Source organism: Pinus tabuliformis, chromosome 5_1 (assembly GCF_031772625.1).
Source record: "Pinus tabuliformis cultivar Carrire ecotype Pingquan chromosome 5_1, CPIR1, whole genome shotgun sequence".
Taxonomy (NCBI): Eukaryota; Viridiplantae; Streptophyta; class Pinopsida; order Pinales; family Pinaceae; genus Pinus; species Pinus tabuliformis.
In genome coordinates this window covers 678,761,988-678,776,215 of record NC_142305.1, presented here as the reverse complement: position 1 = coordinate 678,776,215, position 14,228 = coordinate 678,761,988, and the positions used below count along the sequence as shown (strand labels likewise).

General features: G+C 34.7%; 1 protein-coding gene across 1 annotated transcript; it reads right to left on the bottom strand.

The window, feature by feature from the left end:
• Positions 1–11,831: 11,831 nt before the first annotated feature.
• LOC149166760 (uncharacterized) lies at positions 11,832–14,001 on the bottom strand. The gene is made up of 2 exons (XM_089432750.1): positions 12,763–14,001; positions 11,832–12,655 (listed from the first exon to the last, which is right to left on the bottom strand). The coding sequence occupies exons 1-2, from the start codon at positions 13,336–13,338 to the stop codon at positions 12,068–12,070; spliced, it is 1,164 nt and encodes a 387-aa protein (XP_089288876.1). The 5' UTR covers positions 13,339–14,001; the 3' UTR covers positions 11,832–12,067.
• Between the last annotated feature and the right edge of the window lie 227 nt (positions 14,002–14,228).

Genomic DNA, 14,228 nt, shown 5'->3' with positions numbered 1-14,228 from the left:
TAGAATTTTCTGGGAATATGGTGAAGAATTTAGATAAATTGAGAGAGGTTTATCTTCAAAAAACTATCATATACAATAACCTCCTTCAATTTTTACACATGTATTATTGTTTGGGAGATATGGCCCATTGTACAGGCGCTACGCAGACCCTGCCTACACATTTGCATGTGTATTGGGAGGAAGCCACTTATTGGAATTTGAAGATAGGAACGGGGGGAAGGTGTGGAAGCCAACTCACCTATTCAGCAATCAGCCATGTGTCAGTTTTGAAAACAAAAAGTCGTTGCGCATGCACTGCTCAATCAACACTAACTTTTCTTGTTTTTTTTGCTTTATTGGGTTCACAAAGATGGATTTCGAAGATATGCTTGTTTTATTAAGACATTTAGTTTTTCTTAGATAAATCTATGAATCTTTTATGGATTTTGTTTGTTTTTCATTGTAAGAGGAAAAAGACTCATAACAGTGAAAAAGATTTCCTCTTTTTATTTTTGATTCGATCCTTTGTTGGATCAATGATGCACCGAACTTAGACACATATGATATTTTATGTATGGTATATTTAAGATGATGAATGCATATGAAGTTCGTTGATGGTTCAACATTGTTGCATCAGTTTTCAGAATTTATGTGAGTAATTGTGATCAATTCATGGATAGAATGCTTATGACTTGAGAGTTATCAATTATTGTCTACAAGGATTCTTATGGTGTGATATTTGGAGTTATGTTTGTCTATTTCTCAGTTATTCTAATGTCTCTTCTTGTTTTATCAGTATAATGATATCGATTGATTTGGAATTCAGTTACGCTGCTCTAGGCAATTGTTTTCATATTTCAGTTGCAAATGGAATGTTCTATACTCATGAATGTTATTTCTTCTGTCTAGTTTTTCTTCTTATGTATGAACAACATTGTTATACGCATAGGAAGGATTTGTTTCTTCTGTTTTTCTCCTCTATACTACATCCTATTACTGTTGTCCAAAGTCATGCTTAACAAGCCCTCGTGGAGGATGTTGATTTTACTTGCATAAGTAAAGTGAATAAAAGGTCAATTGATCACATGTTATCACCCTTTCTACCATTTGTACTTCAACCAAACTTTTCAAACTCCCTTTCAAATCTTGTCTCTGTATGCCATATAGTCGAAACATTTAGTTTCATAAGTTGAGGGAGCTGCCTCTGGTTGGAGAAAGCCAGTCTCTCAACCCAAAGAGGTGTGTGGTTACCTCTTGTATTTCTCTCCTCAACCTAGATAAATTTATGGAGTGCTAACAATTCTGAATTTGAACTTGAATGATAAGAGAATAAAGAAGAAGAAGACGAAGATGGAGGAGAAGGAGGTTCATTACCATCAACTTTTTCCTTGCCCTTTTTCTCTTTCGTGCCTTTAGAAGATGAAGTTGCAACTCGTCTTCTTGTCTTCATAAAGTTTTGCAATCATCCTTTGCATATTAAGGAACATTTGTTGATATTTCTCTTCGCCAACTACCTTTGTTTCGGGAGCTTCTCCTTCATTTGACTCTCCCATATTCAACTTTTGACAGAAGTTCCTCTTTCCAATCTCTAGATTTATCTTCTCAAGTTTCCCTTATGCACGTCACAACCTAGATCTATTCAACATTTACTTTGGAAAATACCCTACTTATACATGATCAACCTTGCTCTGATACCAAAATATAGTCCAAAAAATAATAGAATTGACTATTTTTTCAATTTCTTCAAATATTAACTAAGGTTGTTTTTTAAAGTGAATTAATAAGGAAAAATATATTTTTATTTGCCTTAAACTTAAAAACTTTAAATCTGAAATCAACCATGAACGACAGAAATAAGAAGCAAACACAGAAAATTTGATGACGGAGTTCGTCCCTCTTGGACTATATCTCCGGATCCGCTTCCAATGGGCATCCAATGTATTGAAAATGCTCATAAAGTCTCTTTACATCAAAATTCACCATTATGGAATCTTCTCACGGGCTTCAATGGCTACTGTTAGCTGAAAGGTCTCGGCCTCAACTTTCCAACACAACTTTTAGATTACAAAAAGGCCCAATATTGGTCGAGATATGCCTTAAAAGGAATTTACAAGAAACATTAAAAAAATTACAAAATGCACTCCTTATATCTCCCTTGTCGATGGCACAATGGTAAAGTTTTTTATAAGACCCACGGGAGGTTTTGGGGTCAAACCCGTGGCCTCCTAGGATTTGCTTTGTATTACATAGTATGGTGTTACAACCGCATATTATATAGTTGAACTATATGGCAATATTGGTATGGCACATATCATATATATGTCATATGGTTTGAACAGATTGGTAAACATGTGTTATATTTTAGATACGATGTAACAATATAGTTCGATGGCGATATATATGGATCAACGTTAACATATGGTTTGGAGTGGCGTTGTGTTTGGAGAGACATTAACATATATACCATGTTTGGCGGGGGCCTATCGAATATGGCGGGCTCCGCCAATCCTTTTCACTTCAATCAAAACAACTAAACCTTAAATATAAACTTGCGTTGATGCTACAATAAGTCATGCCATGGTCTGTTGGTAAGATTTTGGGTTGTTGACCCAGCGGTCGCGGGTTCGACCCACAACTTCATCGCTTGGTAGTTTGACTTATGGGGTGCGCCTCTTGCTGCCACTTGACCTGCTCTAACCTCCCTTTTTTGCATGTTTGAACAAAATTTCAGAACGCATTTCCTCCCTCATACGGAGGCCATTTTGAAAACCAACTATACCACCGGAATCAGCACGACGAGCTCTTCGACTTGCGTTGGTTTCATTAGCTTCTAAGACTGTTGAATCTTGAGCATTTTGAGGATCCTCTTGGATCAAATGGGCTGGTTACTTGGGTGAATATGGGAGGAAGGTGTTACACCCTGGATAACCTTTAGACAAGTTGATAATATACCTATCGTTCAATTTATCATATGGTTGTCAAATTCATTCGATCTAAGCAGACATTCTTGAACTTTAACGTTGTTAAAATTCATTCAAATTTTGTCGCTATTCACCATAGACTAGATCACTACCCATAGATATTCCCTAAAGATGTGCATTGTTTAACAAATTTGGTGATTTTGGGTTTTTTCCCCATTGTTTAGGTCCTCTACTACTACTACTTTTCAAATGGCTAAACTTCTCATCCGAGAAGAGTTTTTCAGAGTATGATATACGATTGGAAAGGTCTCAACGAGAACTATCAAACCATATTATCCATAGGTTCATTAGCACATCATAACTTCATCAAAAACTCAATAAACTTAAAACTATTTGACTTCACTTGTTGAGAGCATGCAAGAGATCAGGTTGCCATACTGCTTCATAGATGATATTACTGCTTCCTTAGACATCTCCTTTGACATCAATGACAATTGTTGTCATAAATGACAACACTATGTGCAACAATTAGTTCATTTTCTGTGAGTTATGGAGCTGACGTCGCATCCTTTCAAATTATGGTGGTGAAAATAGGATAGTCAACTTCCAAGTGGCATAACTTTTGCATATGAACCCCAATTGAGGTAATTATTGCATCGTTGGAAAGGTATCTATGTGTAATATAGGAAAAAGTGATGTGGCACTAAAGTGCCAAATTTTTACCCCCAAAAAATTTCATTTGTTGCTTCAAAATTCTCCCGAAAGGTTTTTAGACCCAAATTTGTCAAATTGGGTCCCACTAGTAAAATGGTCATGTGCACTGATTCCTCCACTTTTTCCACTCATAAAGCATCAATATGTATGACAAATAGTATAATGATCCAATCTTAATCATTTTGGGGAGAGGTATTTGATTGGAAAACTATTAAAGCCAATAATTTGGTTATTAGAGGAGATCTTAATTTTAATGAGTCAAATAGAGGTTTCAGGGGACACTACTTGAGTTGATAGTCAAATTAATTATCTAATTCACAAGCATGAGGTGGTTAGTCTAGTGGATGTGGAGCCTATTTATTTTAGGGATATTTGGAGGAACAAAAGATATATGGACATGCCAGTGTCTAAAACATTGGCTAGATTTGTATTTGGTAAACTTTTTCTTCAGAAGGAAAATAAATCAAAACTGCATTGGAGATTAGATGGGGTTATGATCACAACCCTATAATCCTTTAAATAGAGCAAAGAGATGAAAACCCCTAAAATCCATTCAAAGGTAATCTTGTTTGGTTGGAGGAGTTGAATTTCTAGATCTTGGTTGGAGGATCTGAATTTCTAAATGATGTATGCTTGTGATTTTTTCTTGTTTGTCATCATTGAAATCCAACCATGCATCTTTATTGAAATTGCAACTTTGGATTATTGAAACCTGATTGTCTTTAATGAAAAAGGAAATGGATTCAACACCATTGAATAACCCTACAAACTAATTTTCAATGTTAATAAAGAATATCTATAATGCCATCAATCCAAAATGATTCTTGCTAGATTTTAAAGAAAAATTATTAGCTTCCATTTTTGTTAGTTTAAGTCGATAAAAAAAGGTCAAATTCATAAAGAATTTAGACTACAACCATTAAATTTTCATACTACAATTGTCTCAATCTCATATTTTAACAAGGTTTTCAAAGGTCGTGTTAAGTTGGCTTTTCTTAAATATCTATGAAACTTTGAGATGTGGATAAATATTATTAATTTTGAATAAATTAAGACGACATTTTAATAAATAATGTTAATGTTTTGACAAAAACATATATATCACACTCATTGTAGGAATATTTTTAGCCTACCCACCTAGATTCAATATTTACAGGTGACATGATGAGGTTTGTCATAATGGCTTTAAGCCTTGTTTTTTAGTCTAATTAGTCCCTCAAGGATTGCATAACTAATGGGTGACAGGTCTAGGGGGTTTATTCTTTGCCCCAGTGGAAAAGTAGAAATATTATATGCATAGGGTTTGGGAATTTGCTCAAATAATCAGAGAGAGGCTTATGCACTGCTCCAAGGCTTATCTCTAGCCTATGCCCACAATTTAACTAATATAGTGATTACTGGAGACTCCAAGGTTATAATTCTTCATCTTGTTGTAGGCACTTTCCCAGGCGATATCAAATTGAATAAGTATTCTTAAGAAAATTAGAGACCTCTTATCTCAATTTCAATCCTCAAATTTGTATTATGTGCTAGCTCAGAAACCAAGAAGCTAACAAAATGGCCAATAAGGGAACTAGCTTGGTTTTTAGAACCTTATGGATCAATGGGAAAGAGGATCTATGTCCTATACGATAATGAAATGGATTTGGAATTTGACTTTTAAAGGGCCCCATAAGGGTGGCTCCTAGTGATGCCACCATAAGATAGAAAGCATGTAAGAGTAGAGTATTATATCCTTGGGACTATTCAGTAGGAGGGTGAAAGATCCCCTAGAGTCACTCTCACGAGGATTTGTGTGAGAATGTGATACAATTTTATGATAATTCATTTTGTTATATGAATAAGGGAGTGTGGTTCGAGATTAACATGTTTTTGTATTCCATGAGGTCATATCAAGTATATGTTTTGTGGGAAGAAGATAGTTATGTGCAATTGCAACAATTTTGCTTTATGTGTTGTAGTTTCTCCTATGCAATGAAATTTGTTGCATATATTGATTGGGAACTATGCATGCCATGTTCGTTGCATCAATCCGTTATGTGGATGGAAACTAGCCAGAATTGGAAAGTTTGATCATGATTGGCGACTATCCCATGTGCCATTAATATAAATAGTGAAGGTTGGCTAAGGTTCAATACAACAATTGGTATTATTTGGATTGGTGAACAACTTAGTCTTTACCTGTATTGTGTTGGATTTGGTGCTACGAAAGTATTTGTTTCACAAGAATTTTGATGCAGGTGGTAAGTCCCTCCTCTATCAGCGTTTGGTTTTCTTTGTAATCGGTCAGAGGTTGGTGATGTGTTGATAAGGTTGAATTTAGTCCCTACCCTTATTCTCTCTCTCTCCTAGTTTGAACTGAGATAGGGCTATAAGAATCGATGGCTGGGAATAGACACTCAGTGTCATTGTAATATTTTGAGGGATTGGACACTCAAGCAACTTCTAAGGTGTGGGTTCAAAGCTACCTTCAAAATGCCTAATCATGTTGGGGCAATTCAAAGGAAATTGATGGAGAAATTGCATCAACGACAAGAAGATATCATTGAACTTCAATTAAAATATAATTGGTTTCTAGTGTAACTTCTATATTTGAGGTGCTCATTGAACATAAGACCCTCATCAAGAGAATTAAAGATGAGTTAGCAAACTTGTGACAACAACTAGGGGAAATGCAATTGGCCCTTTGTCAAAGGCAAATCAAGTTCTTCCTCTAGTAATTCCATTAGCCTTTCCAAGATAGAAATCCCTTATCATAATTTTCCATCCCCTACTTTGGAGATGGATAGAACTCAAGATGGTTATGATCCCCTGCTTCTATCAGTGAACATGTTCAAAAAAACTTGTAAAATTTTGGGTGTTTTTTGGAAGATTTTTACTACTAAATATTATAGGTATGGCGTCATTGTAGATTGCCCTTTGAACAATTTTGGTAGCTCGAAATAATTGTTTATCACAGTACACCCTTCAAATTTATGACAAATTATGACATAAGGCAATGTCCCGAACACATAATTTATATACATAATGCAATATCATATTATCATAATGCTTGTAGATGTGTACAAATGGATTTTACGTAACATTATTAATCATTGTTGAAGATTATCATTACAATGATTTGATTATTGACTTGGTGTTAGTTTTCCTTTTGGAAACAAAAATTTTATATCATTTAAAATTGTAAACAAGATAGACAAAATAATTATAATTTTATAACATATAAATTTATTTTTAATGGCATGTTATTTCTAATAAATTTGAAGTTTTATAATGGTGCTAACTAGGGACACCCCCCTTGTTGTGGTGTTGGGGTAGCATTATATTTTAGTCACTATCATTTCATTTAAAAGCATTATGCACCAAGTAATAGCACCATATTTTAGTCACTCTCATTTGATTTAAAAGTAGTATGCCCCATGTAGGGGTCAAATGGTAAAGTAGAATTTACAGCCTTATAGGTCCTATTGGAATTGGCAAAGAAGAAAGGCTTATCCAAACTACAGGTTTTTTGGGATTCAAAATTTTTCATTGAATGGGCTAACCAAGGGGGGAAGTCTCCAACATCGGTCTTGACACCTTCTATTGACATTCATTTCGTTGAGGCCTCTTTTGATCGTATTTATTTATGTCACATACTCTGTGAGGTAAACATGAAAGTGGATGGCCTCTCAAAAGAGGCCCTCACCCTACTGTTTGGATCTATGGGATGTATGAGTTTTGATGATGGTGATGAGATTAAGTCCATAGAGACCAATCTCAGTTTTTAGTAACTTTCTTCTTTTCTTTTAAATATTTTAATGCAAGAAATGGTAATGTGAGACAAAAACAAGAAACAAATTCTTGAACATTATGAGAACCACTGATTAACAATTTCTTTTTTACATATTTACAAATATATATATATATATATATAAGACTTTTCAACGTAACATATATATATTATCCTCATTCCTAATAATAGCAATATTTTCCATCAATTTTTTTTATTTAAAGAAACTTGAAATTTTATTAAAAAAAAAACTAATCTTCATCTATACCTATTTAAGTTTTACCTATCACGTTATTTTTATTACAATGCAGGAATGATTAACAATGAAATTTAACAACACTACTATAGTCATGGCATAGTCGATTATAATATTTACATTATTTAAAAAACCATACTACATATTTAATGAATTGGAATCTTTGCATAGGACATACACATCTATATGAATTGAGTACACTCCCATGTTAAAATTGGGTACAAAGATGCATTAACCCCTGAGCTAAAGTAGTATTCAAATATGTATAAAGGTAAAACTCAAATATCGTGTAGCCTTTCCAAGTTAAAGTGGGGTACAGTATGCATAAAGATAAGCCTAGTGTTGAAATATGTATAAAGTTAAAGTGTTCAAATATGTATAAAGGTAAAATTCAAATATCGTGTGGCCTTTCCACGTTAAAGTAGGGTACAATATGCATAAAGATAAGCCTTTCTAAGCTGTAGTAGCGATACAAATGTGTATGAAGGTAAGAGTCTTTCAGGCTGAAGATTGAGTTCAAATCTCCTCCTAAATTAATAAAAAATTTAATTTTGAATACAATAATAAACTACATAAAATAATAATAAATTTTTTATTAATTATATTTAATAAAAATATATATAATATTAAAATAAAAATTAAATAATAATAATAAATTAATTATATTTTAAAAAATAATATAATATTAAATTAAAAATAATATTATAAACGAAATTTTGTATTTAAAATTTATATTTAATAATAATAATAAATGATGCAAAGAAAATTAATTAAAATGTAATAAGATATTTAAAAAACATATAGACTAGAGAAAAAAGCATTCGAAAATCCATGTGAAATATTAAAATTATTTTAAAAATACATATGAATGAGGAGGAAAAGTATTTTAAAATATTTATGAAATGTTATAAATGGAGTAAAAGTATTTAGAAATTTATGTGTAGTGTTAAAATTATTTTAAAATATATTTAAACTAAGATAAGTATTCTAAAATACATGTAAGTGTTAAAAATGACAATTTTCTTATCAAAAATTAATGAAAATATTTAAAAATTTTCTGGAAATATATATTAATTAGAAAAAAAAAAAACCAGAAAGACATGTGAAATGTAAGTGAAACTTGTTAGGAAATATATATGAAGTGCAAATAAAAAAGGTAATTCATTATTATTTGAAAATACATGTTATGTGCAAGTAAAAAGAGAAATTTTTAACATGTTTCAAATATATGGGGTAGTTTCAAAACTTGTACTACCCTCCCCAATTGTGAGATGAATAGAGGTGAATAATAGACATGTAAAATCAAAAATGAGAAAGTCTTACCAAACTTGAGATATATATATATATATATATATATATATCCGAGTTGTAAGGTGAATAGAGGTGAATAATAGACATGTAAAATCGAAAATGAAAAAGTCTTACCAAACTTAACAAATATACATATATATATATATATATATTTAACAAATATATATATATATATATATATATATATTTATTTATTTATTTATTAAGACAAACATGTTTCAAATATTTTTTAATTTATATAGACTAAATTTCAACATATTAACTAATCATCAATTTAATTAATAATTAGTAAAAAATTATTACTTATTATTAAAATATATATATATATATATATATATATATATATATTTATTAAGACAAACATGTTTCAAATATTTTTTAATTTATATAGACTAAATTTCAACATATTAACTAATCATCAATTTAATTAATAATTAGTAAAAAATTATAACTTATTATTAAAATATATATTTATAAATATTTTATTATTTTAATATAATAATTATTTAATTAAAATTTATCAACATTCATAATACTCGGTTAAATTTAACATTTTTATTAAAAAATTATATTTATGGTTTTATTAAAAAAAAAAACTAAATAATTAATACATAAATTTATTTTTGCAATGCATATCCATTAAAATAAACATCCCTAAATATAAAGAACATCTTAAACTCGTACATCTATAAAAATATTACATATTTTTTATTATATCATTCAAATTAAGATCACATAATTTTCAACAAAATTATTTTAATATAATTAAAACAAATTAATAAAATACCACAATCACATCATTAAATATAAGAAATTTTAACCCAACAAAATTATTTTAATATAATTAAAACAAATTAATAAAATACCACAATCACATCATTAATCATTAAATATAAGAAAATTTTTTTTTTTTTGTAAGCTTAACCCTCATTTTCGAGTTTTTTCATATCCGTTATTCACCATTTTAGCACAAGAATCGAACCCAAATCTCCGGTTCGGTAGACTTCATTTCCGGTTAACTTCATTTCCAATTGCCACTTAGCTACATGCGGACTAAATATAAGAAAATTTATAATAACCTCACATTTTATAATTACAATTTTAAACTATAATCAAATTATAATTACAGTTTTAACCACAAATTAACAATTATTGATATCTACATAACCTAACATTTTATAATTACAATTTTAACCATAAATTAATCAGATTAGTTTTAACCACAAATTGATCAGATTACAACCATTATGATCACAATTCCAAAACTAACAGTGATGAGATTATATAAGACTTTTGTTAACAGAATTATAATCAAAACAGTGGCGAAATTGGGAATTTAGTTAGTTAACAGAAAGCTCAAAACCAAACAGGTCACTCCTAGTTTCATGGCCTCAGCTCTACTAAATCTAGTTTGATGGACCAACTCTTAGTTCGTTGAAGATAAGAAAGTTGTTTGTACAAATTCGTGCGAGGAATATTGACTTGAGGACTGGCTTATAATGTGTGCTATATACAAGGACAACAGGACCATATTATTTTTGAAATAATATATTTATTATGTACTTTTACCATTATTATGATTATGATAATATGTATAGAGTACAGACCTCATTAAAGACCACCAACCCCACAACGTCGATCACTACGCTAAAAACTTGTCATTAACTGCCCTTAAACCATGATTATTAACCACCTTAATCATTAATGAAGCACTGGGCTCGTCTTCCCAGGAGTTGTTAAATTTGAAAGATGGGAGTAAAAATTAATAATTGGAAACGAGGTAATTTTATATTTACACCGTGATAAAGCAAGCGTGGAGAACAGTAAATAATATGGAGCCTCTGTGGGACCTTCTTCCTGCACCGGGAACGTACACGGTGCGCTCGACACGACACAGTAGTCGAGGGATGGGGCATTTAATAACCGCCGCCAGTCGCTCCACTACACTCAACCGATGTAGCCGGTCGCCACTACGTCCTTCCGCAATAACGACCGGTGGAGGCATTATTGTGTGAAGATAATTTGAATGGCGCGGCGTCATGCGTAGCCATAGCCGTAACCCTAACCCTAACCCTAAAGGATAATAAGTGCTGGTCACTAAACCCTAACCCTAATCACCATCGAACCGTGTATAATCTCCGTTCGTTCCCTGTGTTTGAGAACGATGGTGTTTAGAAATATGGTCCTTCGAGGAGAAGCGTGAAATCCTCGCTCTGCGGGATATGCATGGTTTTGCGAGAGAAGGTTTGGTGTTTTAGCTGGCGAAATGTTTGTCCTCCGAACCTCAGAGCCGGTCGCCGCCGCTCAAATGAAAAGCGAATAATAAAATTGGGGCATAGACTTTTCCTTGTAATTGTAATTGCAGAGGTTATAATGCCTTCCTTCCCCACAACTTCAGAGACAGGACCCGACCTCGTGAAGCTTTTTAATGGCCATTAACGGGGCTGTACAGAAATAAAAGCGCTCACCAGCCTACAATCTATTCTGTACAACACTCATAACTTTCTGAGAAAGTTGGGGCCCTGGAGTAACGAAACCCTAAACTGACAAACAAAAAAACCCTAAATGATCAATGAATTGTTAGATTGCAACCCATACTGCGCCTTCACAGCTCTGCTTTAGAGCTAAAAACACAGCAACAATGAAGAATTCGGAGTTAAAGCTGTTTAATTAAAACGATCCCATAGTTAAAGAAGTTTCATTAAAGAGATCTATCACAAAATTCGCTTGGTGAGATTCGAAATTTTAATTACAAGGTCGTGGAAGTTTAAAGCAGCAAAAGCTTGTTTAAAGCAAAGAACAGCATCAGAGACAGGAATTTGGAGTAATTTTGCCCTTTTATTACAAAGATCTAACACAAAATCAAATCGGAAAAGTATTTGCAACCATTTGCGCTTTAATTACGGAGATCTTTCATACATTTGCTGAGACAAATTCAAAACACCTTTCAGAAGGAACAATAATAATAAAGACTTAACTACTCCACTTTTTACATGAATTTCACAGAGCACAAAGCCGGAAAAAACATGATCTGTCTATGTTTACAACAGTGCATATTTTGCTTCTTACATCAAATGTTAATGTTTTGCTGTATATACTTGAGGGTTGTTGTAATTAAATCATTGATTCTGCTGTGTAATCTACACAAAAACCTTTAACAGGAGGCAACGCCGCAGGACAGGGCCATGAGAAGAACGGCCCCTTCTCCTCGTCTTTAGCCAAGGATCTAATCTTGCCGTACCTAAGAAGCCCTCTCTTTATTCTCTCCACCTCGCGCCACCGCCTCAGCGCCTCTCCCCGACCGCTGCCGTTTCGATTCCGCTCCTCGGCATAATATTCGCCCTCAGACTGTTCCAGCCGCGGAGACTCGGAAGCCTCCGCCTGCGATCGTGAAGGAGAGGACAAAGATAGAGAGCCCGGTCCCATGGTGGCCCGATCGAGCCGCCCACCGGACCATCTTTCCATCATCGACGTTGTCTTAATTTTCTTGCGCGGGTGATGCTGTGAGGCGGCGGCGGCGGCATCCTGCGGTTGCTGCTTCGTCTTCCCCGCCTCGCCTTCCCTCTTGCGCTTGGTAAGTTTGATGATCTGCTTGGCCGTGGGAGAAATTGGCGGCGTTGGTGGTGAGGATGGGCGTTCTAAGTTGCCTGTCGGGCGCTTCCCCAACTTCTTGTACCGTATTCCGCAAGCATTACACAGAGACTGCAACAAAAACAGCACAACAATTAACCGACAACACCAGATAAAGATACATTAACAAAATCAAAACCACATGGAATGAAATTAAACGCACTGAGCACTGAGCATACCTTGGGTCCCTGCGGCCCGTTTCGCCATAGCGGAGTCTTGACGGTTTTGCAATCAGTGCACACTCTCGTCACAGCCCGGGGACTGTTGCTGTTCATATGATTAAACGGCTGTGCAACTTCCAGCCCCGTTGAATTACTCACAGGCTCCATGAATTTATGATATTTATCATCAAAGAAGCCATCCGAAACAACATCCTTGTTCTCCTCTGAGCTCGCGCCGCTCATTCCCACGCCCACGCCTATCGCAAGCGTGTAATCGAGCTCGCACTTGTGCTGCGAGCTTCTTTCAGACAGAAGCCTCGCCTTCTTCTTGATATTATTATTCTCCGAGACGGTCTTCATGCCGTCCATTCTGACTGAAGAAGAAGACGGAGGAGAACAACTGCCTCTCAGCTCCAGCGGCGAACAATTCACAGCATACGGCGGCTTGTTCCGCAGCAAAACACCGCCCTCAGGAGGCGCTGCGGCGGTCGGATCGTCTTCCGACTCCATTTTCTTGAGCCAGAACTTCTTGTAATGGCTGTGCCCGTAGACGGGCGTCGAATAATAAGCAGCAGCGGCGGCGCCTTGAAACATCGCTAACCTTTGTTTATCTCTGCTATTTTTTCCCTAAATCCCACGCGTGCTCAACCAGTTCTATCAGAACAACATTCTTTCACATCTCCAACTTTCTGCTGTTTTCTTCCATTCCACGAGCCCCAAACTCCAACAGACGCAAATCCGAATCCTCTACACACCGCCAAGAAGAAGAACCAGACTTCACCAGAGATCGCTACCTGAGAAAACGAAAGAAACCATGGGGAGAGAATTCGTTCCGCCGCAATTTAAAGGCCCGGAATCGAAACGAGTGCAAGAACAACAAATGGACAAGTGTTCAAACCACGAAGGCAACCGATTAGCCCAGTACTAAGCCTAATTGGGGCCACTATCGTTCACATCTGTCGGGCACCGACTTCACACAAAATGCGCAAGCCCCATTCCACGGCCACTCTCCAAACCGAAAACCAGAAAACAAATCTGTTAATGTCTCTCACAAACACAAACACAAACACAAACACAAACACATTTCATTCCCTCTTCCTGTCTTTGCTTCTGCTTTTACTGCTGCTTCTCCTCCGCCACTTCTTCTTAACCTTCTGTTTCCGACTAATGCCGGAGACAACGCAAACAAGAACCCAAGAAAGATCTCGGCCGTCCGTTTTGTTACTTGGGCAATAATCATCCGTCCATCAGGATCCGCAGCAGCCGTCCATCTACCGCATCCGACGGCCGCCGTGCTCCGCCGCTTTCAATCCTATGGCGGTATGGCATAAAAGTTTGGAAAATCTTAAAATAATAATACGCTAAAATATTTTTTCTATTTTTCAAAAAGCCCTGTAATTTACTAATTTTTAATATAATATTCTATGATATGGGGCCTAGGGTAGGGTATACATTTTATAACCAAATATTATTGTTATTCTGAT

Excerpts from the sequence above, each read along its gene's own strand:
- LOC149166760 (XM_089432750.1), bottom strand. The coding sequence starts at position 13,338 with ATGTTTCAAGGCGCCGCCGCTGCTGCTTATTATTCGACGCCCGTCTAC. Across the intron at positions 12,656-12,762 it reads ACGGGCCGCAGGGACCCAAG|TCTCTGTGTAATGCTTGCGG; the intron begins GTATGCTCAGTG and ends TTTTTGTTGCAG.